The sequence below is a fragment of the Sinohyriopsis cumingii genome, chromosome 7 (assembly GCF_028554795.1).
Source record: "Sinohyriopsis cumingii isolate HCF-2022 chromosome 7, ASM2855479v2, whole genome shotgun sequence".
NCBI lineage: Eukaryota > Metazoa > Mollusca > Bivalvia > Unionida > Unionidae > Sinohyriopsis > Sinohyriopsis cumingii.
In genome coordinates this window covers 91549751-91575433 of record NC_142967.1, presented here as the reverse complement: position 1 = coordinate 91575433, position 25683 = coordinate 91549751, and the positions used below count along the sequence as shown (strand labels likewise).

General features: G+C 34.0%; 1 protein-coding gene across 2 annotated transcripts; it reads right to left on the bottom strand.

Annotated features, from left to right (window-relative positions):
* Positions 1–3058: 3058 nt before the first annotated feature.
* LOC149795706 (uncharacterized) lies at positions 3059–25661 on the bottom strand. Of its 2 annotated transcripts, none has more exons than XM_089965589.1 (3): positions 25549–25661; positions 13595–14017; positions 3059–10209 (listed from the first exon to the last, which is right to left on the bottom strand). In XM_089965589.1, exons 2-3 carry the CDS (start codon positions 13899–13901, stop codon positions 9479–9481), a joined length of 1038 nt encoding a protein of 345 aa, XP_089821715.1. In that variant the 5' UTR covers positions 13902–14017; positions 25549–25661; the 3' UTR covers positions 3059–9478. The 2 variants fall into 2 exon arrangements, with proteins under 2 accessions (XP_089821715.1, XP_089821716.1); XM_089965590.1 differs by lacking the exon at positions 25549–25661 and adding an exon at positions 16208–16579.
* Positions 25662–25683: the final 22 nt, after the last annotated feature.

The following is a 25683-nucleotide window of genomic DNA, read 5'->3' as shown; positions in this document are numbered from 1 at the left end:
ATAGTGAAAAAGCTGACCTTCATTTTGATAAATGATGGTGTTAACTCATTGAATGTGTTAATTAACGTAAAGAGAAATTGTATCTGACCACCTTTCATTTGTACAATAATTTAAGACTCAAATTAAACATCTGTGGTATAACCAAATACAGTATATAAAGCTGCACCCAGTAATGGTAGTGCCGGTAGGAAAATCATCACAAACTGTATGAAAGTCTTTACTTTGTATTTTATAATTCGTGCATCTGATAAATCAAACTGAAACGTTGATCGAATTCATGTAAAGCTTACTGGGTTACTTTGTTTCGATCATTGGCAGTTCTTCGTGCTAGAATGAAATAGAGGTCATCAGAACAGGTCATACTTCATTAAAAAAAGTCTTCAAATTATATTAAAAAAACAAAGTTTCAAAAGCAACACATCTTTGTTGTCGATAAATGTCCATCTATTTATCCTTGTATAACATGACATTATTTCATCAATAAAGAATAAGAAAAATTAATTTTGGACAAATCATAAAAATGATGGTTCCTGTGAATATTTGTCAGTGTTGTGAAGGGCAAATCAGTTCATACATATTTGTCAGTTGTGAAGGGTATGGGGGCGCTCACCAGTTATTATGTACTTTTGAGAAAGGGACGTATATAAGGTAAGTTGTTCGCATTTAAAACATGCACAATGGAGAGAATGTTGGCATACCTCTATGCTACATTAATGTAATGTGGATGATATTTCTTTGGATATTGTACTTTTGGAAATTGTATATGATTTAAGCACACTGATAACTAAACTGACTGCTCCCTTGTGCTAAAAAAAAATCAGCCTGAATTAGTCTAAAGTACACTATCCATAGCAGCTATTAAAATAGGGAGAATAAATTTTGCCAGACTAGACGATACCAGCTTCTGAAAGTGCAATGAATGAATTACCAAATATATAAAATGTAAAAAAAGTTATCGGCTCTTTTTTTTATACAATTTACCTCTGAAGTTCAGGAAGTGAAAATGACCAAGTGGAGCTAGCACTCCTTTGAAAGGTGTACATCTGGAGTAAGACCAAGCTGTATACTCTATAACCCATATTACATCCATCAATCAAACAGAAAATAAAGGGAATTAAAGGTTCTTTGAATTATACCTAAGATATACAAGGTCTTTTTTAAATAGCCAGTATAACCATTGAGGAAAGCCAGGGAAATTCTTTTTCTTTAAAATTCTAACCTGTAGAGCGCCACCTATATCAGTTCATACATATTTGTCAATGTTGTGAAGGGCATATCAGTTAATACATATTTGTCAATGTTGTGAAGGGAATATCGGTTAATACATATTTGTCAGTGTTGTGAAGGGTATATCAGCTCTTACATATTTGTCAGTTGTGAAGGACACACGGTACTAATTCAACTCCAATAGTAAACATATGGAAACACCATCATATTCAAAATTCAATAACTTAAAATTTCTGGGTGCTGATGATGAGACCTATAATTCTCCATGCACATCTAACCTTGGTGCAAGCTTATGTGTGGAGAAGACCATATGACCCGCAGCATTTTGTTTACATACATGTGCATGAAACACGTTATTGATTCTGCACCAAATGAATCAGGTGCTACTTTCATTACTGAGTACTCCTGAGTCAAGCCAGTAAGAATGCTAAAATTGCATCAGTAGAAATTTGTCTATATTTTTTATTAATTACATATAGGATAAGCTCTCAAAAGATATTTTGTCTAAAATTTTAATTTTCATTATTAACCAATTATGGACCACCAAACCCATAAATACTCTATTATTTCTTCACCCATTTCTAGACTGGTTCACAGTTCTTCTGTATAATTAGTACCGTGTGTCCTGAAGGACATATCAGTTTATACATATTTGTCAGTGTTGTGAAGGGTATACCAGTTCAAACATATTTGTCAGTGTTGTGAAGGGTATACCAGTTCATACATATTTGTCAATGTTTTGAGAGTATCTCATATTTTATAGCATATCTATATCTTTGGGGAAAAAAACTGAATGGTCTTCAAGCCAGAACACTTTCTATCAAGTTGTGTCAAATTCTACTACATGGTGTTGCAGAAGTCTTAAAGAAATTTTTACTCTAGTAATGGCAGCAGTATTTGATGGCGGATATTTGAAGGGTCTTCATACCAGGATGCTATCATATTTGGTCAAATTCTGTTTAACAAATTTGATGGCAGATTGACTCAATTTGTAAAACCTGCAAAGGGCATCATGCTGGGATGATCTCAAATATTATCAATTTATGCTTAATAATTTGGATTAGAATTTTTTTTTCTATTTTAGTAATGGTGGCCACATTTTATGGCAGATCAGCATCAGTTATATAGATCCAAAAGCTTCTATGCCAGAATATTTTCTGCCAAATTTTGTAAAATTCTGTAAAAGGTCTACTTTAGTAATGGCTGCAAATTTTGATAATGGATCAGCAATATTTGTATGTATATGAAAGGTCTTCATGTAAAGATGCTTTCTGTCAAGTTTGTTCAGCCATATTTAAGATCGTGTAATTTTTATTTTATTTTCAGTAATGGCAATCACTCTCGATGGTAGATCAGCATCACATGTAGAAATTTTATAGGTCTTCTTTAAATGATGATCTCCCTGTTCAGTATTTTTTACAAGCTGCTTAAAGGGTTTTTACTGTACAGATCTGAAAGCCCTTCACACTGGGTGGTCAAACCTTGTCCAGTTGTTTTTATTTTAGAAGTTTCATATAGCAATTGCAAACAGATGCACACCAAACACAGGGACATACCAGAATCTCACTTGCCCTTATGGGATGGTGAGCTAAAAATTTGGGTTAATTGTTTTTTGCTTTTTGGGAGTGGGGTGGTAATATATCCACATTCCTCTGAAACAATAAATAATTATTCAGTTTTATTATCATTAATTTAACAACATTAAACAACTACTGAATATCAATTAGTCAGATGAAAGTTTCTATCACATACTTTTAACTCATGCAACCATTTTTATTTAGTTTATCTGTGTCTTAAACTATGTTAAAGAAAGTGAAACCAACACTATAAGTAAAATCAACAAGCAATTTATTTCTCTGCAATACAAAGTTAAAATTCAAGAGCATTAATTCTGATTTACTGTCTTGGCAGATCTGTAGTACGTATTCCCTAAACATTTTATCGCCAGTTCAGGATCATAATTCCCAAAATAAATATGAAACTTGGCATACATATAGTGAAATTTAGCAGTCTTAACAGAATGACTTGATAAGAAAATAATGAAAATTTCAAAACATTTTAGCATATGATACTTTAATGTTAGCTGTTTAAGAAAGGGACTTGATAAGAAATAATGAAAATTCCATGATTCTAACTTTGTTTAAGTTACAGATATGGATTCAGAGTTTTAGCACTTTGAATTTGAGATCGCGTTCTTAGAAAGTTTAGAGAATACGAGGACTGACATTGAGAACATAAAACTCTTGAGATTGAATTTCCACTAACAGCCAGTCAGAAACCAGCTTGTGGTGAGATTTCACTAAAATTTTGATCATTATTTAGTATTTTACTGAAGTTTCAGTAGTTGTTCAGACATTTCAGATGGTTTCAAATTATTAATGGATGTGAATTAAACAGGACTTTATTAACCGATGTGATATTAAGTATGCATGAAAAAAATATACAGATGTTGTAATTATATGACATCCAAGGCAAGAGATATGGGAGTCAATAATAATAATAAAGAAGGTAACTTAATGCGTTACAGAACTAATCTACCTTGAGGCCTTCTATCTGTTATGTACAATATATACAGTATATACAACTTGATGTGAAGAATCTGGTTTGACACTTAATAATTGATTTTAAAAATCAAAGTATCAAGCCTGGAATATAAGCACAGGCATCTTTGAACACATAAACATATAGAATATTAATCTGCATTGAAAAATTCAACTGTGAAAATAATGCAAAATTACAGAAAAGCATCCATTTGAGACATGAAAAGAAGAAATGCTAGGAGCCTGTCATATGTCACTTGTACTGCAGACTTGATTTTTGATTAATGTACAAACTATGATGCTGTTGTGGTCTTTTGAATTAGTCCTTGTTCCATAAGCAGCTGTGACAAATGTTTATCATGATATATTTACTATTATTTTACACTGAATTCCAACACACCTAGAGGCTAGAATATTTTGATACTATACACAATAATGCCTCACAATACTGAAAGATGATTCTACGTGTGGGCCAAGAAAATTCCGCAAAGATATGACGATCTTTGATAGACATGGGTATTTTGCAACAATTCCCACCAGTGATCTATACATTGTCTTCCTTAAATTCATTCTGGAAGTTAATCAGTTTTGACTTATATAACTTCGAAATCATCCTGGTTCAATTCCTTGTCCTATTTAGCATGATAGCTGCTACTGTGACACTCTTTATGGCACAAAAAGCGAAATGCTAGTCCTGGCGTTCAGTTTACATACAGACTGACCAATTACGTTCCCATCAACTTTGCATTCAAGCTATTCTCATTGCCGCACATTTTTCAATTGGTTATTCAAATTCGTATCCTGCTCGAATTGCCATGTTTAGCATTCCCTTCAGTTTCCGTTAAGCAATGATTCATTGGGCAAGTACAAAGCTCTTTACAGCGATCATCCTTTAAACAATAAACGGAACAAATACTTATTAGAAAGTTTGTTGCAGAATGGGACCAGATAGAGTATTATTTTAAAAAAAGTTTCGGAGATGATATTAAAAAAAGGGTCCGTATTGAGGGAAATCCGATTCAGGTCAGGAGAAAAGCAAAATTCTGATTTAAAACAAAAAACAAGAAAACTTGTTTGGGGGTAGTTAAATCCAGTTTAAGTTAAACAAAAATACAACAACCCAAAATAAACAATACAATTACAGCTATCAGAAACAGGAAATATAAATGCTGCTGAAAATCATTCAAATTGTACAAGAAACAAAAAATACATTTTATTATACCTTTTTGATATTTTTTACTGAAATGTCAGTGATATTACAACCACAAAATATCGCTATATTTTTAGAATTTTTGAAAAACTCTCAGTGAATTTTCAATCACAAATTCCCACTGATATTTTCAGAAATGTTGGCAGAGTCAGTCAAATTTCAATCACAAAATTTCACTGATATTTTCAGAAATTTTGGTAAAATCTAAAATACCATAATTTTTAGTGAAAAAGGACATTTGAGTGAATGCCAAGAAATGTTCAGTGATTCTGGTGAAATTTCAGTCACATTTTCACAAGGGTTTGATTTTTGTAGAGCATATTTTAATAGGAAGCCAAAAAAATTACCTTTCAGAATAAGCATCAAATCAAGCCCAAAATCCACCTTGCACCAAATTTTCTATGTCCAAAGATTCATCTATGCTTGTACTACCAGATATTAATTTTCTGATCATGTTTACATTTTCTCTACTCTTTTGGTCATGTCTTTGTCTGATTTTAAACATATGTGGAAATAAATTAAAGAAAACTGACATACATCTGTTTCTTCAAATTTATATGAGTATATATTCATCCTTCCACATCAGCTACACTGAAATATACATGTACTCTAACTCCCTCCAATATTTCTATTTGAATCAGATAGTTTAGGTTATTAAATCTTCAGAGACTATTTTCCATGCTATAATGCATAAGCCTGCTTTCCATATGGAAAAAAGTTGCTTATGGATTAAAGTTGCAACTTTATTCCATATGGAATTTTCACTTGCTGTGAAGTACTTATGGAACTGATATGGAATAAATTGTCTGATTCCATAAGTTTTTCAGTCCTTATCTCTTCCATATGGATTCCTTAAGTATTCCATATGGAATCCATAAGAAATTTCTGTACTGGTTTGGAGGACCTTCTCATAACAATAAACATCTCAGGAATCCATTCCTTGTTCTTTTAAGTAGCATTCAGTATAATTAAGATTAGAAATGCACAATGTTAATTACATAATTAGAAATTTATCAAAGAGTAATTAGGAACTTCATACATTCTCAACACAAATAATTTATCTCCTTTGATAAGATCAAAAAATATAACTTCTCAGTAATTCCAACTTATTCCAAAATTATTTCACTGAATAAAAAATAACTGATCTTGAGAATAATTAGCAGAAATGTATTATGTTCAAAACTGTATATTTATAACTTTCATAGTACATATTTGTTTATATTAAAATCTATTTAGAACATTAAGCAATTTATTTTATCATTTTACTCATGAATATCGTGGCTATGTAATGTTAGATTAATACTAAATGGTGTACTCTAAATATGTTGGTTTAAAAGGGGGAGGAGTAGAAATTCCACAGGGTAGATAGGAATACTTTAATATCCAAATTACCCCTGGGTACCTTTACTATATAGTAAAGTTATGGTTTTTTTTTTTTTACCACCGAGTACAAATAATATACCACACAGATTTAAATTGGCCATTCAGACAGATGATGCTCTGCCGACTCATTTGCATATGCATTTCCACAAAACTGGCATTTGGAACTTTCCCAGTGATTGAAATAAGATTCATAATAATACTGTAAAAATGTTCAGAAAATTAAATGAAAAATGAAAAAGTTATAATAATAATAATATTCAGTGCATGGTTTTTGTTCCAAAACCAATTCTGAAGGGTGAACATGTGTACAAAGACCAGTTTTGCCTTTTCCCAAGGGTGGCTGTTATTGAGAGATTTAATTGTGTCAGTTCCTTGTATCTGGTCAATAAAACACACAAAATCTGCTTATATGTTTTTATCATCATTACCTCTCCAGCAAATCAGTCTACATTCTTTGCAGTTGGACTCAACTTTCAAGTGAGTATATACTGTATTAATTATTTGAATAAACAGGTATGTCTGTCAATATGACTGTCTTTCATTTCCTCTACAAATGCATTTTCAACCAATCTATTATGCTGACTAACTGACCATATCGGATCAGGCCTATTGTCGCCTGATCAGCGTATGTACTGACTTTCCCAAAATTTTCTAAACATAGGAAATATAAAATTTCAAAGAATATCTCACATGAATAAATGGAAGTTTTTAAAAATAATCAAGAATGATTTAGAATTAACAATATCATGATACAATGGATATGACTAGATACAAATATACAACAGTATGATTTAGAATCCACAATATCATGATACAATGGATATGACAAGATACAAATATACAACAGTATGATTTAGAATCCACAATATCATGAAACAATGGATATGACAAGATACAAATATACAACAGTATGATTTAGAATCCACAACAACACAAGACAATGGATATGACAAGATACAAATATACAGCAGTATGATTTAGAATCCACAATATCATGAAACAATGGATATGACAAGATACAAATATACAGCAGTATGAATTAGAATCCACAAAAACATGACACATTGGATATGACAAGATACAAATATATCACAGTATGATTTAGAATCCACAAAAACATGATACATTGGATATGACAAGATACAAATATACAACAGTATGATTTAGAACCCACAACAACATGAGACAATGGATATGACAAGATACATATATACAGCAGTATGATTTAGAATCCACAAAAACATGAGACAATGGATATGACGAGATAAAAATATACAGATGAACCTTGATGACCTTACCTGATAAAAATACAAAAACTAGAAATGTGCCAATATGAAGCAAAGGAATGGCTAAATTTTAACTCTGACAAGGTTCAGAACTCCACTAAATTTTGTTGGAAAATGGTGAAAATCAAATTTGATCTCAGTCTCCTTTGGGACTGTCCATTTAATTTCCAACAGTTTGGAGATGGAGAAAGGGGCATTTTGGCAAAGAAAATTTCAGGACATTAAGTAGCTTGACAAAAAATACTGTTGCTTGGATTTATAACTAAAACCCCAATTTTTCCATTATAAATTGTATTAGTTGAAAAATGATTACCTTGAGGTATGAGAAAGAAATATAAAATCAAGCTCAAAAGAACATCCTAGCCCCCTCCCCCCCCATTTAAATGGTCAGGCCCTTGGTGAAGATCTTCATATCAAATCTGGTTTAAATCAATGGACATGGGTAACACTGTTAACTTTCTACTTCTGGGTTACAGGCATGTACATTAGGTTTGAATGAAATAATCATCTTGAAAGAATTAGCTAATTAGACCATGATCAGCACCAATTAGTGGTCTCATATCAATGCCATATACAATCATTTTGTGGCATGTACAGAAAAAGGAGCTAAAGGAAGACAAAAGTAATTGTAAATAATATGCAAAATTTTCAATTGTATGCTTATTATTGAAGAGCCAGAAGCACAAGGGTGACTGGATGTCTCCTTTTTCCATATATATCATGCATATAGCAGAATTCAACTGACAATTCTCAACTAAAAGAAAGCATCACTAATTTTTTTCATATGGACTCATCAAGTGCACTCCATTGCAATTATTTATATGACACTCATTCCAAAGTCAAGTCCAACTGCAAACAACATAGACCCTGATATATTGTTTGTTCTACTGATTACACCCAACAAACTGCATAGACCCAGATCTGCTGCACATCACACAATGGCAGATCTGGGTCTGTGCAGTTTGTGTGTGTGTGCGTGTGTATGATTTGGAATTTTAACATAACTTTAAAAAATTTCAGTCATATTGCTATGATGTCTGCAGTGTAGCAGTTAACTGTGATGTCTAGCACTGGGACATCATTCCTCAGACATGTAGCATCATGTCCCACCCAGTCACATTATCCTGACACCAGGCCGACCAGTCCTAACACTAACCTCTTAATGCTCACCACCAATCAAGGCAGCTGTTAGTACAAATTTTATAAGTCTCTGGTATGACTCGGCCAGGGTTCAAACCCATGACCTGCATCTGAGGCAGACGCTCTAAGCACTTGGCCACTGGAGCAGTCCTGTGCAGTCTGCAGTTGGACTTGACTTATACTTGAGTATACATAGTATGTGCATTAGACAATTTGTCAAATTTTACTTTAAATATCTACCATTATGACATCTCTTCTCTGAAAGAGTCAGTGGAATGTAAGTTTACAGCAAATCAGCAATACAGTGTAGGTCCAAACTGAGTAGAATCGCATTCCTTCAACTGTCATTTATTGATTACTTTTATCATTTAGGGCCACCAAGGATTGAGGTTCAGCAAACTAGTTCTAAATTCAATGTAAAAGAGCAATTTTCTTCCTAAATCTTGCTAAAACATTGATTACCTAGCACTTGTATCAAAAATGTTTTTTAACATTAATATCAAACAATTAATTGCACAAGCCTGAAATATGAAGTATTGAGATTTGGAAAACAAGGTTCTACTGTATGTCTCGGTCAAATGTAATACAAATACTATGCTACAAGCTAAACCATTACAGCAATGGTTTAGTATTAGACTGCAGTGTAGCAGTTACCATGTATCACCTAGGAAATACCAAATAATAGGGAAGCCTCAAGAGGATGGTGGGGCAAAAATGTTCATTTCAGAATTGGACACAGTGACTTTCTTTTTAGTTGCCCAGTCCACAATTGATGACATCATGGTTGTAGGAGGGGTGTTTTTCTTTAAACCAGTCTTGTTAATATGGATAGGCGTGTTATTTTCCTCCTTGCAGTGGTCAGTATTTCCAGACTGGCTTGGAGAGAGAGTGCCAGTTGTCTGAAGATCAAGACAATACTTTCCTTCAGCTTTTTCAACTCCTTCTCCAAGAACTGCCAAAGCTTTTCGCTGGCTTTTTGGTGAAGACATTGGAGAAGCTGGCACAGATTTTGATTTACCACCACTTGCATTGGAGCTGACATTAAAAATACTGCCCACCAAAGCCTTTAAATCGGATGCACTGAGGTTTCTCCTGTGTCCAAATGAAGTACTCTCAACTTCATGACTTCTCAGGTCTGTGCTGCTTTGTGCCCTTCTGGCTCCAAGATCACTTTCTATAGTGGTGCTGGCAAGTAAGGCATTCATTTCGCTGCAAGTCATTTGTCCTTGAGTCTTGGAAAGAAACTCGTTGATTTTGATTGTTTGGTTCTCTGAACATGTTTGTTGTTTTCTTACCTCAGAGGAAAAGTTTCTGAATCCTTGGTACTTCCAATTGAATGGAGAAATTGTTAAAGCTTGATAGGGATGCATCATCGCTGGATCTGTGCAGTTAATTCCTGATGCTGCTGCCATATGTGCTGTTGCTGTCATAATTGAAAAAGTATAGATCATAATCATTAAAAAAATGTACACTATATCTGATACATCAAAACGTGTTATCATCCAGACTAACAAAAAAACAAGTACATGTATTTGGTTATATGTCAACAAATTTTATGTACATTCCAATCATCTGGATAAGATTTTCCTAAGTTTTGATTCTGCAAAAAAATACAATATTATAGATCCAAAGAATCATTTCAAAGTTCAACAAAATAAACATTAATGTTGGATTGTCACAAAAATAATGCTTCATCATCTTTCAAGCACTTTAGTGACATTTTACTTTCAGTCATTCTGCTGAAGAAGGGTTGGAGGATGAAAATTGTAATTAATAATAAAGAAATACAAAATAAATGCTTTCAGATATTTATCTTCCATTATATTAGGCACACATTTACACGTTTACATCAACATAGATCATTAATCAAAATTCCATCTCATGAACAGATTAGAACTTCAAAGTTAGTATATACAACAGTATACTTCTGAACAGCAACTATTTACGCTTTTGTGATATATTTTTCATTCATCTGCCTCTAACACAATAAACAAAATTCAGTTAAAATTAATAATGACTGTATACTAAATACATAACATTTTTTGAGTGCTATAAATAGAACACCTGTTACCTATTTGACTTCATACGCATAGGCCTGCCTGTTAACTGATAAGCAATGTAGTGTATGTTACATTAAACAGCAATTTTAACCATTTTACATTTTTGGTACACATCTATTATGTGTCGAAAAATTTAAGAGTAAAGTCCAATTGTTATAGCTATGTAATTATTTTTCATGGAAGAATTTTTTATGTGCTTTAAAATCTTGAGAGAACTTGTTTGCCATCATGTCAGTGAGGCCGCGTGACCAACCGTAGCTGCCATTTCTCATACTCAAAATTTACAAGTTTTTTGTCTGCGTCTACATCACCAAGTCATCAGAATTTGATAATTTATAAAAACTAATTGCTGCCTGTATCAATATCAGAGCCTTTACCTAAGTTAATGAATCTTTCATAGTTGTGATTCTAATCGTGAAAACTTTGTAGGTATGAAATCGTGAATGAAATCCGTGACCTCCAGTTTGGAGAGTGGATATTATGACCCAGTTACTTTAAATAGCAGATATCGACCAAAGCATAAACAGTGACCACGTGATCTGACGTAATTGTCATTCGCAGAAATGAATGCAGTATCTAATCGGGGGTTTACCCGAAGGTGGCGCTATGAAACTGGCTTAAAATGGCATATGTTTACAGTAGGCGTCAAAAGGCGCTTCCATGCGAATGGAGAAGAGGCATCAAAAGGCACTTCCATGAGAATGGAGTAGAGGCGTCCAAAGGAGCTTGCATGAGGCAAAGGGTTAATATTAAAAGTTTAGCCCATGGAGAATCATACAAAAGTGATAAGTGCTAACCTTAAACGTGTATGTCTTGCTCCTATTCAAAATTTATTTTATTCCATGTGAAACTTTTTGGTGTACAGACCATGAAAATTGTGTCCCTTCCTGCTTTTATTCAGAACAATCCGAATATTCCTTTTTATTTTTTTGAAGATTATAAAAACTTTTTAAGAGGCTTATTTTTTCCTATCATCTTTAACATGTATCAGTAGCTGGACACCATTTTATTTTATTTTTTTAATTAACAGTCTGATCATGCACTTCCATGAGAATGGAGTAGAGGCGTCCAAAGGAGCTTGCATGAGGCAATGGGTTAATATTAAAAGTTTAGCCCATGGAGAATCATACAAAAGTGATAAGTGCTAACCTTAAACGTGTATGTCTTGCTCCTATTCAAAATTTATTTTATTCCATGTGAAACTTTTTGGTGTACAGACCATGAAAATTGTGCCCCTTCCTGCTTTTATTCAGAACAATCCGAATATTCCTTTTTATTTTTTTGAAGATTATAAAAACTTTTTAAGAGGCTTATTTTTTCCTATCATCTTTAACATGTATCAGTAGCTGGACACCATTTTATTTTATTTTTTTAATTAACAGTCTGATCATGCAATGTTAGTCTGGTTCACTAATTTTACTAAACTAATATGAAACCAAGACCCAAATCAAACATAGATGAGCCAATTATTTGGATTTTACCTCAACAATCATATTTCCATAGTTTTTCCTTTTATTTCGTAAGTTCCCATTTTAAGGGTCATTTTCAAAAGACTTATGACAAAATCGTAAGGGTTGGTAGGTCTGATAATAGCATCCTCAATATAAATACATGGTATTTACCTCAATCAGGCCCCTTCAATTTCTACCCACAATTTATCAATTAGTGTCAAACAAAACCATTTATCTTCTTAAAACAATAGATCAAAACTGACATCGTCATCAAATATGCAACAATCCATTTGACTTACAACTTCTAATAATAATAATAATAATAAAACTAATAATAATAATAATAATAATAATAACAATAATAATAATAATAATAATGCTTTATTTATAGAGGGTGACTCATTAGTCAAGGACTATTCTCCCTTGAGGCCCTCTTAAGGAGAGTATAACAATGCACATTATATGAAGATAGCAATAATTACTGTTTAACATGAAGGTATAAACTAATTGTGAACATTCTCCTAGTTGCACTGAGAACAATGCTAACTGATGAGTGGGTCATGCATTATGCATAGATATGGCCATTCAAAACAAAAAAACAAGACTGGTTAAAAGTTATTATATGGTACTGATTATAGTGTTTTGGTGCTTAATGCAAAACTTGTGAAAATCAAACTGATACATTAGGGTGGAATGCACATAGGACCATTTTAGGTCAAATATAAAATCCATTTGATGAAACCCAAAATGTTAGGTCAAAAGAAATCCTGCCATGTGTAAGCTAAACAAAAATGTTTTGTGAAGGTATAAACTAAAATAACTGTGCAGATTCCCCTTCTAGCTGCACTGACCTTGACCCCAAAATCAATAGGCAAATCAGCTGTTCTAACTGCAATCCCAAACATTTCCTAAAGTGGGCTCAAGTTAATGTGCAGAAACAAGTTTTCTTCTTTCATTACGACCTTGATCTTTGACCTCAAACTCAACTGAATTTTTCCTAACTCTAACAGCAAATCATAGATAAAGTTCAGAAATGGTAAATGGTCTACAATTAAAGATATTTGTGCAGAACATGTTTTTTCTTCCCTCTGTGGTCTTGACCTCTGACACTTTGAAATCAAAATCTACAGACTTCCTCCTTACCCAAAATATAAGTCACTCACAAAGTCTGGTCAAGATTAAAGATCTAAAACAAAGTTACTGCACAAGAGGGACAAATGCACAGATGGACATCACATCACAATACACTCCTCCTTATAGTCAGCTTATAAAAATCAATTTTCTTTTGACAACTCACCATTTGGAGAAGAAACCTTTTCATCTACCTCATATAGAGTATAACAGTTTCTCTTCCAGTTACTGAATGGATATGGCATTTCTATCGTGGACTGTGGATTGTCCATGTCTGCATCTTTGTTGCCATTTTGTACACCAGGAGCAGATTCCAACAGACTCTTTGGTATTGACAGAGAAAGTTTCAAACTTGGCAGAGGTTGGCTGGTAAATTCAGCTGAAGGTTGCACTGGCATCTTGCTTAACAATTCGGTGGGTGTAGGAACACTGGCACCACTGCTTGCTGGTGGCAGCTCTTGGCAGTTACTCATGGTTAATGAATGTAGAGCATACAAACAGATTATGTTGTCTGTAGAGAAAACACTATACAAACTGTCAGGTCTGGATGATGCTCGAACTGCACAAAAATAGACTGGTTTGGTGAACTCTGTAAAGAACATTAAAATTTTCCATTATTTATGATACTATCTGAAAACAATATTACACCTGAATCAGCTTTTCATTGTTTGAATTTCATATAATGAAATAACATTTTCACTGTTTGAATTTCATACACACTGAAATCTTTATTTTTCACCATTTGAATTGAATACACGGGGAATGAAAAGTTTTCACTGTCTGAATTTTAGAAGTAAATTCACTGTATTTTTTTGGGGTACCAATTTTTGGTGGTCATTGTAACAAATGATGAACTCATTTATTAGGACATCTTTACACAATGGTGGGCAATATGGGTGATGGCCAGAGGTGCCAAGCCGGGGGTGGGGGATCACGTTCGTTTATTTTGTTTTACATGTATTTATATCTACAGCTTTTTTTCATTAAAAATACCTAAGTTTAGTTATTATTCCCTTGACCTATAACACAATGTAACAAATAAACAGTTTGCAATTGTTCCAAGGATGGGGGGTTCCGAAAATAATGCTCACCTTGGGTACTGTTATGTACTGTACAAACTTGCAATGGCCCTGTCTTCTCATATAAGTAGGTTGCCATATGTCCTCATTTTCCCAGACATGTCCTCCTTTTCAGTCCTTAAATCTCTATACAGATACTGAAAGACCTATTCTCTGAAGTGTTCTCTTTTTTGAAAGTTCAAATATGGTTATGGTATCCCTACATATAATTCCAAAAATGCAACATCAAGGGAATCCGATACAGTATAAAGCTGGAATGTTATTAAAAACTGTCACCCCTATTACATTCTTTAGAAAAATGTAAGAGACCTACAGGGGTCACATTATGGGACAAAAATTTGCTTCATTTAAATGTCTATGATATTCTGGAGGGCACATCAAGTTTATTCTGTCATATATATGATAGATATGTAAAAAGCAAGAAATGGGTGTGCCCCAGGTTAGCATTTTATCGATGACACTTTTTAACATGAAAAAAAATAATAATATTGCCAAAATGTTTGGCTCCTGGCATGGATTGCTCCTAAAATGTTGATGAGTTCCTAATATGTTATCAACCAAAACACATGCATACAACTGAAGGACAACTGTAGTTAAATATAAACAAGATTCAAAATTGGTTCACTTATAATGGTTTCAAATTCTCAACATCAAAACCAGCATGCATGCATTTCTGTCGGTTACAAAGACATCATGATGATCTTAAACTCAAGCTGGACAGAACACATACTGGTTTTTGAGGAAACAATTTTTAAGTTTTGTTTTGACCAAAATCTCACCTTCATTCCACACATTAAGAAATTGAAAGCTAAATGCTTGAAAACCCCTGATTTCCTCAAAGTAGTATTACTCACTGATGGGAGTGCAAACAGAAAAGTTGTTCTCAACCTATACTGAACCTTTATTACGTTGTTTATGATTCTGCCAGAAAGTCATATTTAAAGATGTTTGACCCATTTCAACATCATGCAACTGATTCATTCAGGGAGCATTTTGGACATCCCCATGCGAAAGCCTTTTGGCTGTGAGCATTTTGACATCCCCATGGGAAAGCCTTTTTGCTGGGAGAATTTGGGACATCCCCATGTGAAAGCCTTTTGGCTGGGAGCCTTTAGGACATCCCCATGTGAAAGCCTTTTTGTTGGGAGCATTTTGGACATCCCCATGTGAAAGCCTTTTGGCTGGGAGCATTTTGGACATCCCCATGTGAAAGCCTTTTTGATGGGAGCATTTTGGACATCCCCATGTGAAAGCCTTTTGCCTGGGAGCATTTTTGGACATCCCCATGTGAAAGCCTTTTGGCTGGGAGCATTTTGGACATCCCCATGTGAAAGCCTTTTAGCTGGGAGCATTTAGGGCATTCCCATGAGAAAGCCTTTTGGCTGAAGCAAATGAACCACCTCTATCAAACTGTACAGAAATATTATCTTAACACTATGGCATAAAATTAAAATCCAACCCCAGTAGTAAGTTGGAAAACAAATTATCAACCAATATTCTCATCCAATGAAACCAAGCTGTGTACCTGTCACAATAGAGTATAATGCTGGTAACGAAAATAGCCCCTATCTCAACAACTATCTGATTATAAAACATCATTCACTGTTTTAAAACCTGGTATAAAACGCCACCTTATTTATTAAATGGCAGGCATCATGGAATGATGCTGTCAATAACAAGCTCTGTGTGATCAAACCTACCTTAGGCAAATAGCCTCCTTTCTACAGAACCATCCAAAGGGACTGTGTTGTCCTTGCAAGAATAAGAATTAATCTACCTCTGTTCACTCTTTCGAGTCACACCTTTATCATCTATGTATGTGACCAAATGAACTCGAATTCAAACCAGCTTGTCCCAAACTGTATTGTATTTTGAATATATCAAAACATCCCAATTATGCACAGAGTTCATGAATGGGGTGAGGAAATGTGTATACACTGTAAGCAAATAGAAAACTTCAACCATAGCAAGATGTTCACACCTCTGCTGTTAGAAAATAAGACTGCCATGCCTCACATTTCCAGGAATTCCAGAGAAATAAATATATGCAGTAAACAGAGATGAAATACTATACCCAGGACCACAGCACTGAACCTGTTTTTAGAAAATTTTATCCTACTATGACCTTGAACACTTGTTTTTCTGTACTTAACTATCATGTAGGGTATACTTGTTTACCTTGCACAATTTGAACTGAAAGATTTGGAAACAGTAAGAGGGGCCAATAAGTCCCAATACCTGTTCTGATCCTGGTAAACCACCAACGTAAATATCTGGTGACTAATTTATCAGACTTCGAGTGAAATGTATATTAGCAGAGGTAATTGCATTTCTAAGTCTGATAAATTAGTCCCAGATATGTATTGGTACATTGGTGGTTTGAAAGGAACTGAGAGGTTATTTATTGCCATATAGCAGGTACAATGGTCAAATCATTGTTTCTTTATGCACAAGATAAGGCATACACAAATTGATAAAAAAAAAATGATGGTTCATCAATTTGTGATAGAGTCAAACCTGGAATAATGGAACACCACAACAGTACTAGTTTTTGAACTAACTCCAAACCGCAGGTAAATCCCTACACAAAAATCAGCTGATTATATTATACACACACACAAGTAGGTTATATTATAGTAAAATCAGCTGATCACATTATACACACCCACTAGCAGGCCATAATATAGTAAAATCAGCTGACTGGCTTATCTGTAGGCGATCAACATGTATGTTAAAGAAACATTAACTGTGGTACATTGCATCTTGAACATAATAAAATTTCAAATAATTTTATGTTAAGGTTATTCTCATGAGTAACAGTTTCACTCCTTGTAGAACCAGCTTATAAATAATGACTGTCCCAAGTTAACTCAACTTGTACAAATGTATTTGCAAGCTGTTAAACATACATTTCATGTATATTTTTACTGCCTTGAGGCCAGAAGCTTCTAAAAATAAATGAATGTTACTTTATAACTAGACATAAAACTGCTAAACCGCAACTTCTGAGCTGTTGCAAATTTGTTAAAATTAAATCATTGCATGACAGTGATGACGAAAGCTGGTTGGTTTTTAATTGCACTTTTACCAAATTATACACTTTATATAGTCATTAAAAAATGTACTGTTTGGCAGAAATCCTATTAACAATATTATACTGTGGAATAACAACCATCTTGATCAAATGTGACAACACAATGATAGCATTTTAAACCATACTGATTTCAGAAACTTTGTCACATGGAAAGTACAAACAGGATTTGGGGTATGCAGTACTAGAAACCATCAGCTTATTATTGCACTTTCTCCCCAACAGTAACAACATATATATCATAAACAAGGTGATATGAAAATAAGTCTAAACTAATCCAACAGCCCCCACCCACCCCAATCAAGCTTTTAAATGAGGTATCCCAAGCAGAATTCACAAATTTCTATAAGTCTGTGATTTAAGGGACTGACCATTAAAAAATGGTGGTGGTGGTGGTGATTGGGTTGGGAATTGGAAGGGGCTTAAGATTCATTGGGCTCTCAAATAACCTGAAAAAATATTCTTGCTTTGATTTATTGCAAACTAACATTGTTTCAACCTTCAAGGTGTCAAGTGAGGTATCCCAAGCAGACTTCACACATTTCTAACAGTCTGCAACTAAGTGACTGAACATTCAAGATTTTTAAGGGAATGGAGAGGAGCCCAGCTGGCGTACAAAAGTATCAAACTTGCAACCCTGAAATTACGAGTTACATACTCTTTCAAAATGAACTGTCATGGCTCCTGTAATATCTCAATAAGCCCTCATTAGAGTGTACCAACAATTTGTGTGATTAATAAAAATATTCTGTCAAGTTTATCTGCCTGTAACTTGAAGTTATACAACAGAAAAGTATGGTATAACTTCCCAGTTGTCACACAGTAACATATATACTTGTTTAAAGGTAAATTCCAAAACAAACAATACAGGCCATGATCTACCATTGCATCAACCGATCAGGGTCAATGTTCTTGTGATAACTGCTTAATGTTCTATTGATTACTTCTAACTGCACTGCACAGACTCGGATCTGCTGATGCATAACGTGATGACAGATCTGGGTCTGTGCAGGCTTGCAGTTGGATCCGACAGGTAGTTATAACAGCACTAATGACAATTAAGTTTAATCCAATGTAAAAGTTTAAAAGATGGACAGACACAGAAATTATGTGACTTTTTTTATTTATTAGAAAATACAGAGGCAGATTTGCTTGATACTTGGTGATAATCTAGTCCGGACAAAATGAGTATGGGTACAAGTGTGTGTCCAATTTATACTGTTATAAAGAAATTTGGTGGGGATAGGGGTCTGATGGACTCATCCAAACTGTTGAAATACAGTTTTCTCATTATAGTACACCTGGGAAACTTACAAACCCAACCTATAATGTGGGTGTAGATGTGGATCCCATTTTTCTTGCTATTTAAAAATAACCCAAAACAGACCCCTATTAGCTGAACGAGAATAAAATTGCAATCAACACAAAACCTTGGCATAATGCTCATTGTATTACTGAAAACAGTTTAGTGCAAATAAATCTGATTGGAAATCATTAAATTCATAACTTTTAATAAGTCATATTTTTGCTACATTTTCTCTATATAAAAAAAATTTCAGTACCTTGTAATTAACAACATATCATGAAAATATTCATTAAAATACCATAAATATTGATCAATGAAAATGGCGCTAATGCCTACTAGTGGCAATACTTTACGAAATATGATTAAATACATCTTGTCAAGTTAAATTTGTGTTTCAGTTTTAACTTTTAATTCAGTTTAGATGTAATGACCAGAAATGTGACACTGTATGCCCCTTTGTATTCCAACATTAAGAGTTTAAATCAACCATCACAGTGATATAAATGTGCATCTATATGAAAGCTTAATTACATGCAGACCTACTTGTGGATATGTTGGTTGCCTTTGTTACACTCAATTAAAAGTTTACCTGCACTGTACTACCATGCTAATTAGTCTTTTGTATCAAATCAAGTAAAGGTGGTAGAATAAATATCAAGGCATGCAGATCTACCCATGTAAGAGCTAGTGGTTGGTGTTGGGTGTTAAATCAACTAATTTCACTGACTATTTGAACATGGAGAATACTATAAGTCGATACAACATAATTAAAGTACCTAAAATTAATCAATGGTTTGTCAATGATAACAAAGGAACCAAACAAAGATGTCCAGGGGTACATGAAAAGCATAGTTTAAAGTTCCAAAGTTTACAGTGAACTTAAAAGACATGAATGTGCACTCTGGGGTTTGCTAAAAGATGAACAGAAATTTAACTTGAACTTGTAATGAAATCACAGCATTAATAGTATTTTACTAATATTTCAATAAACAAAAGGTAGTTTCATTGTTCTTTATCCTCTAAATAAATCAGTGGTTACCCTATAAACTTTGCCTTTTTCTGTTATGAAAGTGAAAATGACTTCGCTCTGTTATTTTTTACAGGTACATTTAATGACTGTCCTTTTTGAGATGCTCCCTTGCCTTAGCCTGGTTAGTTCCGGTATTGTAATATAGCTCTAGGCAAAATGTAGCCATCAAATTGTATACCCTTACACCTACCCAGAAATTCTAAATAAGAACAACCCAAATATAAACTTAACATTCAAAAACATCCTAAACTTCCAAGACACAACTGGACTAAAAGAGAAAATATAACCACCCCAACCAACCCTGCCAGTCCTGGGAGAAAACAGATCATACGTAAACCTAAATCTTAACCCTAATATACAGGACCTTTGACATGTCTCAAAAGGGACCTGAATATTCAACAAAGAGTCCTATCTTCACAAATTATTCCTAAATTATTAAACAAATATACCCCCCTTTGAGAATTTTTTTTATTATAAATTATTATTACCCACCCCCAATTCATTACGTCCCATATAAAGCTCACGAGACTTAAACACTCAGCAAAGGTGTCTGTCTTCCTAAATCATTCCTAAAACCTTAAATAAATATACCCTTAACTTTTTTTTTTAATTTCTCTTTTTCTCAACCCCCTACTCCTACCACCCTCTAACAATCTCCCTATACACACTCCTCAACCTCTCCATCAATAACAAATACAAACAGCACAGAGTAGTCTTTCCAAATTCAGAACATTTTTAGAGCTTTTCAGAAACAAAGAACCAAAATTCAAAATTCATACGAGACGAAAACTTTAGGCCAGTACCCGGAGTCAACGGACACTGTCCTGTGGATGGGCACCTGCCTTTCTGCCCACTTCCTCCCATGCCTCGGTGGGGCACCTGTCTTTCTGCCCACTTCCTCCCATGCCTCAGTTGGACAACAAAATGCATGCAATGCATGCATAAATACCTCCCACAAAAAACCAGAATGGGTGAGTGATGGTTCTATTCTCACTCATCCACTAAATTGGTACAGAGGACTCAAACATGAGTGTGTGCTGGGTCTACTCCCACTCACAACAGCCTATCACTCAGGTGGCATGAAACTTTATGTTTTGCTATCTGACGGCTCAATTAACAGCACTCTTTGAGTGCATAAATGCCTGAGGGATGTGGCTCTGATTCCTTTCCCCAGGAACAATTAGTATCCAGCTATGCAGGAATAAACCAGTGGCACATGCACAATTGTGTGCACGCCACTTAAATCCAAGAAATCAATCAATCAAAAGCCATCAGATAGCTGGAGTTGATATCAATTTTGCTGACAAACTCCTGCACATTCACATACGTGTTTTTATAACTGACTGACCATTAATCCTTTCTTGAGTATGTTAGCAAACTATTACTACCTGACTTCCACAAGTTATCTTTTGAAGATAAATACATACAAACTTGTGTTTTGAACTTAAACTTATGTAAACAGCAGTTTGTGTTTTAAGAATAAAATCAGTAACAAGAATATTTTAACTGCCACATGCACATTATTTTCTCCATAAAAATCAGTTTGGAACCATTTGTGAACCTGTCAATGGGAAATAATGGAGGATACCGCTGTGTCCAGTAAGTACCACTTCATAATATCTTCTCTTCTGGGCAAATATATACAGGAAAATATACAACCAACTCATAGAAAGCAGAATCTAAATATTTCTTTATTGAAGATTTAGCTTTAAAATGCAATAATGTAGGTCAGAAACGTATATGGGTCTATGCTAAGTTGTGAAATTTGTGAGACACTGTAAGGTCAAGGTTGTATTCAAAGTTCACTCATTGTTGCGAAAATACAAATAAAACGGCAAAGCAAACACTATTTAACCAATTGCTAATGTTACACCAAATATGTAGACAAATAATAAAACCTTACATTTACAATCCTATCAATATACTGGTGTAACAAAGCTATAAAGTGAGTGGTTACATTAAGAAAACCGCTCTTTCTAAAGACAGATGCGCTTTCATGTTGGCTGTATCGATTCGGCTAAAACAAAGGGTTTAGTTCATTCATATACTGACTTAAATTCTTAAGTGTGTTGTCTATGAACAAGTATGATAAAGTTTTATTTGCAAAAAAGAAATTAAGATGAACAGCATGATCTGAACGACATGTGCATTTGCTCTCATGTAGAGGAGTTGTTTCAAACAAGTTTAGAAATCTTTTAAACTGCCATTTTATAGTGAACTTACAAAAAGTAAAAAGAAAAATTCTTGATTAAGGGTAGTTGATTAAGCATTTGTACTAACTTGCAATTACAATAATGTAATCTGGTTACTCAGTTAAAATTCATTACAATGTACAATGTATAGCTTCTGCTGTTCTCTTTTTAAGTCATATTGCCAAAATACACTGCATATAATATGATAGTTTTTAAACATGCACCAAATGTGTTTATAATATAGACAGCACTCAGAAAATGTTCTACTTAAAATAAAGTATTGCTTAAAACCAACGTCAAATGCAAATATGCATAATGGGAAACAGAGGGCATAATTCAAATAAGAATGAAAACAACACATACACATACACATGGATATTATATATATATATATATATATATATATATATATATATATATATATATATATATATATAGATATATATTGCGTGTCTTGCTTTGCTCCCACTTCTCCCTGTTCAACTCTCACTTCTCCCGATCCAACAATTTACTAGAACAACCCGGAACAAACTTAAAATTCTGGAACAAAAATGAAAATGCCCAAACAAAATAAATAGTAACAAATGCTCACTATTTGTTTTCTGATACATATAATAATTATAATTAATCTCTTTGGAAAGATATTTTATGATTTATTCAAAACAGGTGTGGTGTATGTGTATTTATTATACACATGCCGAACTGTCCACCGTTCCATGAGATTTTTTCATGGTGAATAGAATTTTCTAAATGAAAATGGGTAAATTATTCCTATAACAATTCCAAGTAAGTGATCCTTCTAATATATTCTGAATCAAACATATACCATATACAGACTAACGGACAGTCACAAGCATTTCCTGATATCTAAAACTGTGTGAATAGCGAAAACAAACAATGAACGTGCAAAACATTGTGCAAAGTTTTGCAAATTTACTTAAAATGATCCAAAAATGTGATATAATCCAAGGAGACAACTAAAACTGAGGCACCTAAGAGCTGGGGAAAGAAACCTGGTCAAAGAAAAAGACAATGAATGATTATCTTCCCCCATCAAATATACTGTCTGTTATGAATAGTCTACCGTCTGCTGAAAAATGGCATTAAACCCACTAAAATCAAACAAACTAACCAACATGGCTGAAAGCTGATATAATATTTAAAACTTAAAGAAGGTATCACAGGCAGATTGATAGACAATTCCTCACCACTATATATGCCATACCATTGATGTAGCTGGTATACAAAAATCATTTACTTACATTTAAATCCAAAACTGTGAATACCAGACAAAGGCAATAAATATTTGCCAACAGAGTGAACAGTATAGTTCTTTAAACTTCAATGTGTCAGACTTGCAACTGAGAATGTGCAGGTCTGAATTCCTACTACAACTTTGCTAAAGTGGTGTGTCATTTGGCAAGATTTACTCAACTGCTTTGCACTAACTATATAAGTTATTGTGTCTTTCTCATGTGAATCAGTAGTGATCCAAACATAGCTTATACTGAGCTGTCACAAGTGATAATATACAACTGACAGTTGATACGTGTAATACTATGCAACTAATAGTGGACACGAGTAATACTATGTGACTTACAGTGAAAGCAGAGCTGGAAACTAGCATGTTGACAGAGAGAGGTTAAAGTTTAATTTGGATCCTTTGGTTGTTACAACATATATTTGTGCCATTTTACTTCTGATGAGCACAGCAGAAACAATACTGTAAAATGTCAATTATTTGGACACTACCTGCTAAGGCAAAAACAACTGCGTTTCTGGTTGGCTCACTGTCCCTGATTTCTATTGCTGACCCTAGTACTTTTTTTTCCCCGGGGAAAAAAAATAATTTTAAAAACAATTCAGCTACTTTAGCCCAGTACTTGAAGCACTTAGTACATTATATATACTAATCCCTATAATATATATGTTTTAAAAAAAATATCTACCCTAATTATAAAAATGGTGCAATAGGAAACACAGCATTTTGGGGGGACTTACACAAACTACAACTGTATCAATTTTGATACAGACCGAGTGCATTGTGTGGACACTGTCTGCATAGACTACAACTATATCATTCAGTGCACTGTGGCGACCTCTGCAAACACAGAAGTATTTGCAACGTGTTCAACCACAACAGAAATGGATGGAATGAGATGACAAGAGTTCTTGCAAACATATTCAGGAGAAGGTACTAAGAAATTACCTGAAATAAAGGGAAAATTAATACAAATGGTTAATTATAACAAATGAAAGGCTGTGACATTATTCACTTTATACATCAGAGAAATATTAAAGTTCACAACACTTCATCTGTAATTGTTGGTGGTGAAATTCAGTTGTTAGTTTTGAGTTGATGCTAATGGCTAATACATTTTGAATTAAACACTTAAATGGCTTCTGATTTAAGCAGGATCAGTGAAATGTAGGCAGGATCAGTTCAAAGGAGGGCAAAAATGGAAATACAAAGATAGTTCGCAATTAGTCATGTATTCCATTCTATAAAAAGAAAATTCATACAGGTCATGTTGGCATTTCAGTAACAGCTGTAATTTTTTTAAGAATTTGATTCACTATACCTTTTAATGGCAGTTATTGACTTTATTTTGATCCCCATCAATATATATTCCTAAGGAAGGTTATTCGTTACACATCCCAAGAATTAAGACAACGGCTAAATCAACGTTCATGTATTTGGAGGTTTTTAGACTAGACCAATTTACGGGTGTGATCAGTGCAATCCGGACTGAATGTCGCGCGCTGTGATATCACAATGAAAGCTACACACGTCGATTGTCGTACTACCCTAAATTGTGACGGTTAAACTCGACGTGTTTATTTTTCTTTGACCTAGTTTATTACCTTCACACCGATATAAACGTTTAGTCCATAGCGATCTATACTTTTCGTCTGGAAGTTTATTGATGACAGCTAAAGTGCAGACCATTAAATAACCAGGATTGAATAGGCTTTGATTAAACATAATAAGTATTAAATTTTGAAACAATTTATATTTAATTTAAGATGAGTAAATGCGCATACATGACCTACTGGCCTAATGCGGACACCAAATGTTACGGCATATTCGCTAGCCACGGTTCTGATAAGATGTGGCCAACATAATTAACGGAACCTTTGCTAGCGAAGATGATGTTTACGGGTGAGCAGCTTAATTTTTCAACTATGTTTGAAGAACCACTTCAGTAATAAATACGAATGTTTTTGACACAAAAACTTTTGGACAAGTTTATAAACTGAAAAAATGGTCTATGATAACCATGTCAGTCTACTCACTGAAGGTGTGAATATGTAAATATTGGTACAGAGAACAGCAAGAGGTTGATAAAATCCTGATGAGGATGGCGCTCATAGAAAGAGTGATTCGTCACATCAGCCACGGTAGCTCGCTAAAAACTTACCTACAATGTGAATTACTCCTTAAGTTAACCTTAATTAGTAATAGGAAAATTATGTTGCCTGCAAATTTTAGAATGTACTGCCGATACAGAAATTAGGTCAACCCCGTTTTACGTCGCAACTCTAGACTGGTCCAC

What these genes read in the sequence shown, in the direction of transcription:
- LOC149795706 (XM_089965589.1), bottom strand. Translation starts at nt 13,901, where the DNA reads ATGAGTAACTGCCAAGAGCTGCCACCAGCAAGCAGTGGTGCCAGTGTT. An exon ending in AAAGGTTTCTTCTCCAAATG is followed by an intron (nt 10,210 to 13,594) that starts GTGAGTTGTCAA and finishes CAATTATGACAG; the next exon opens with CAACAGCACATATGGCAGCA.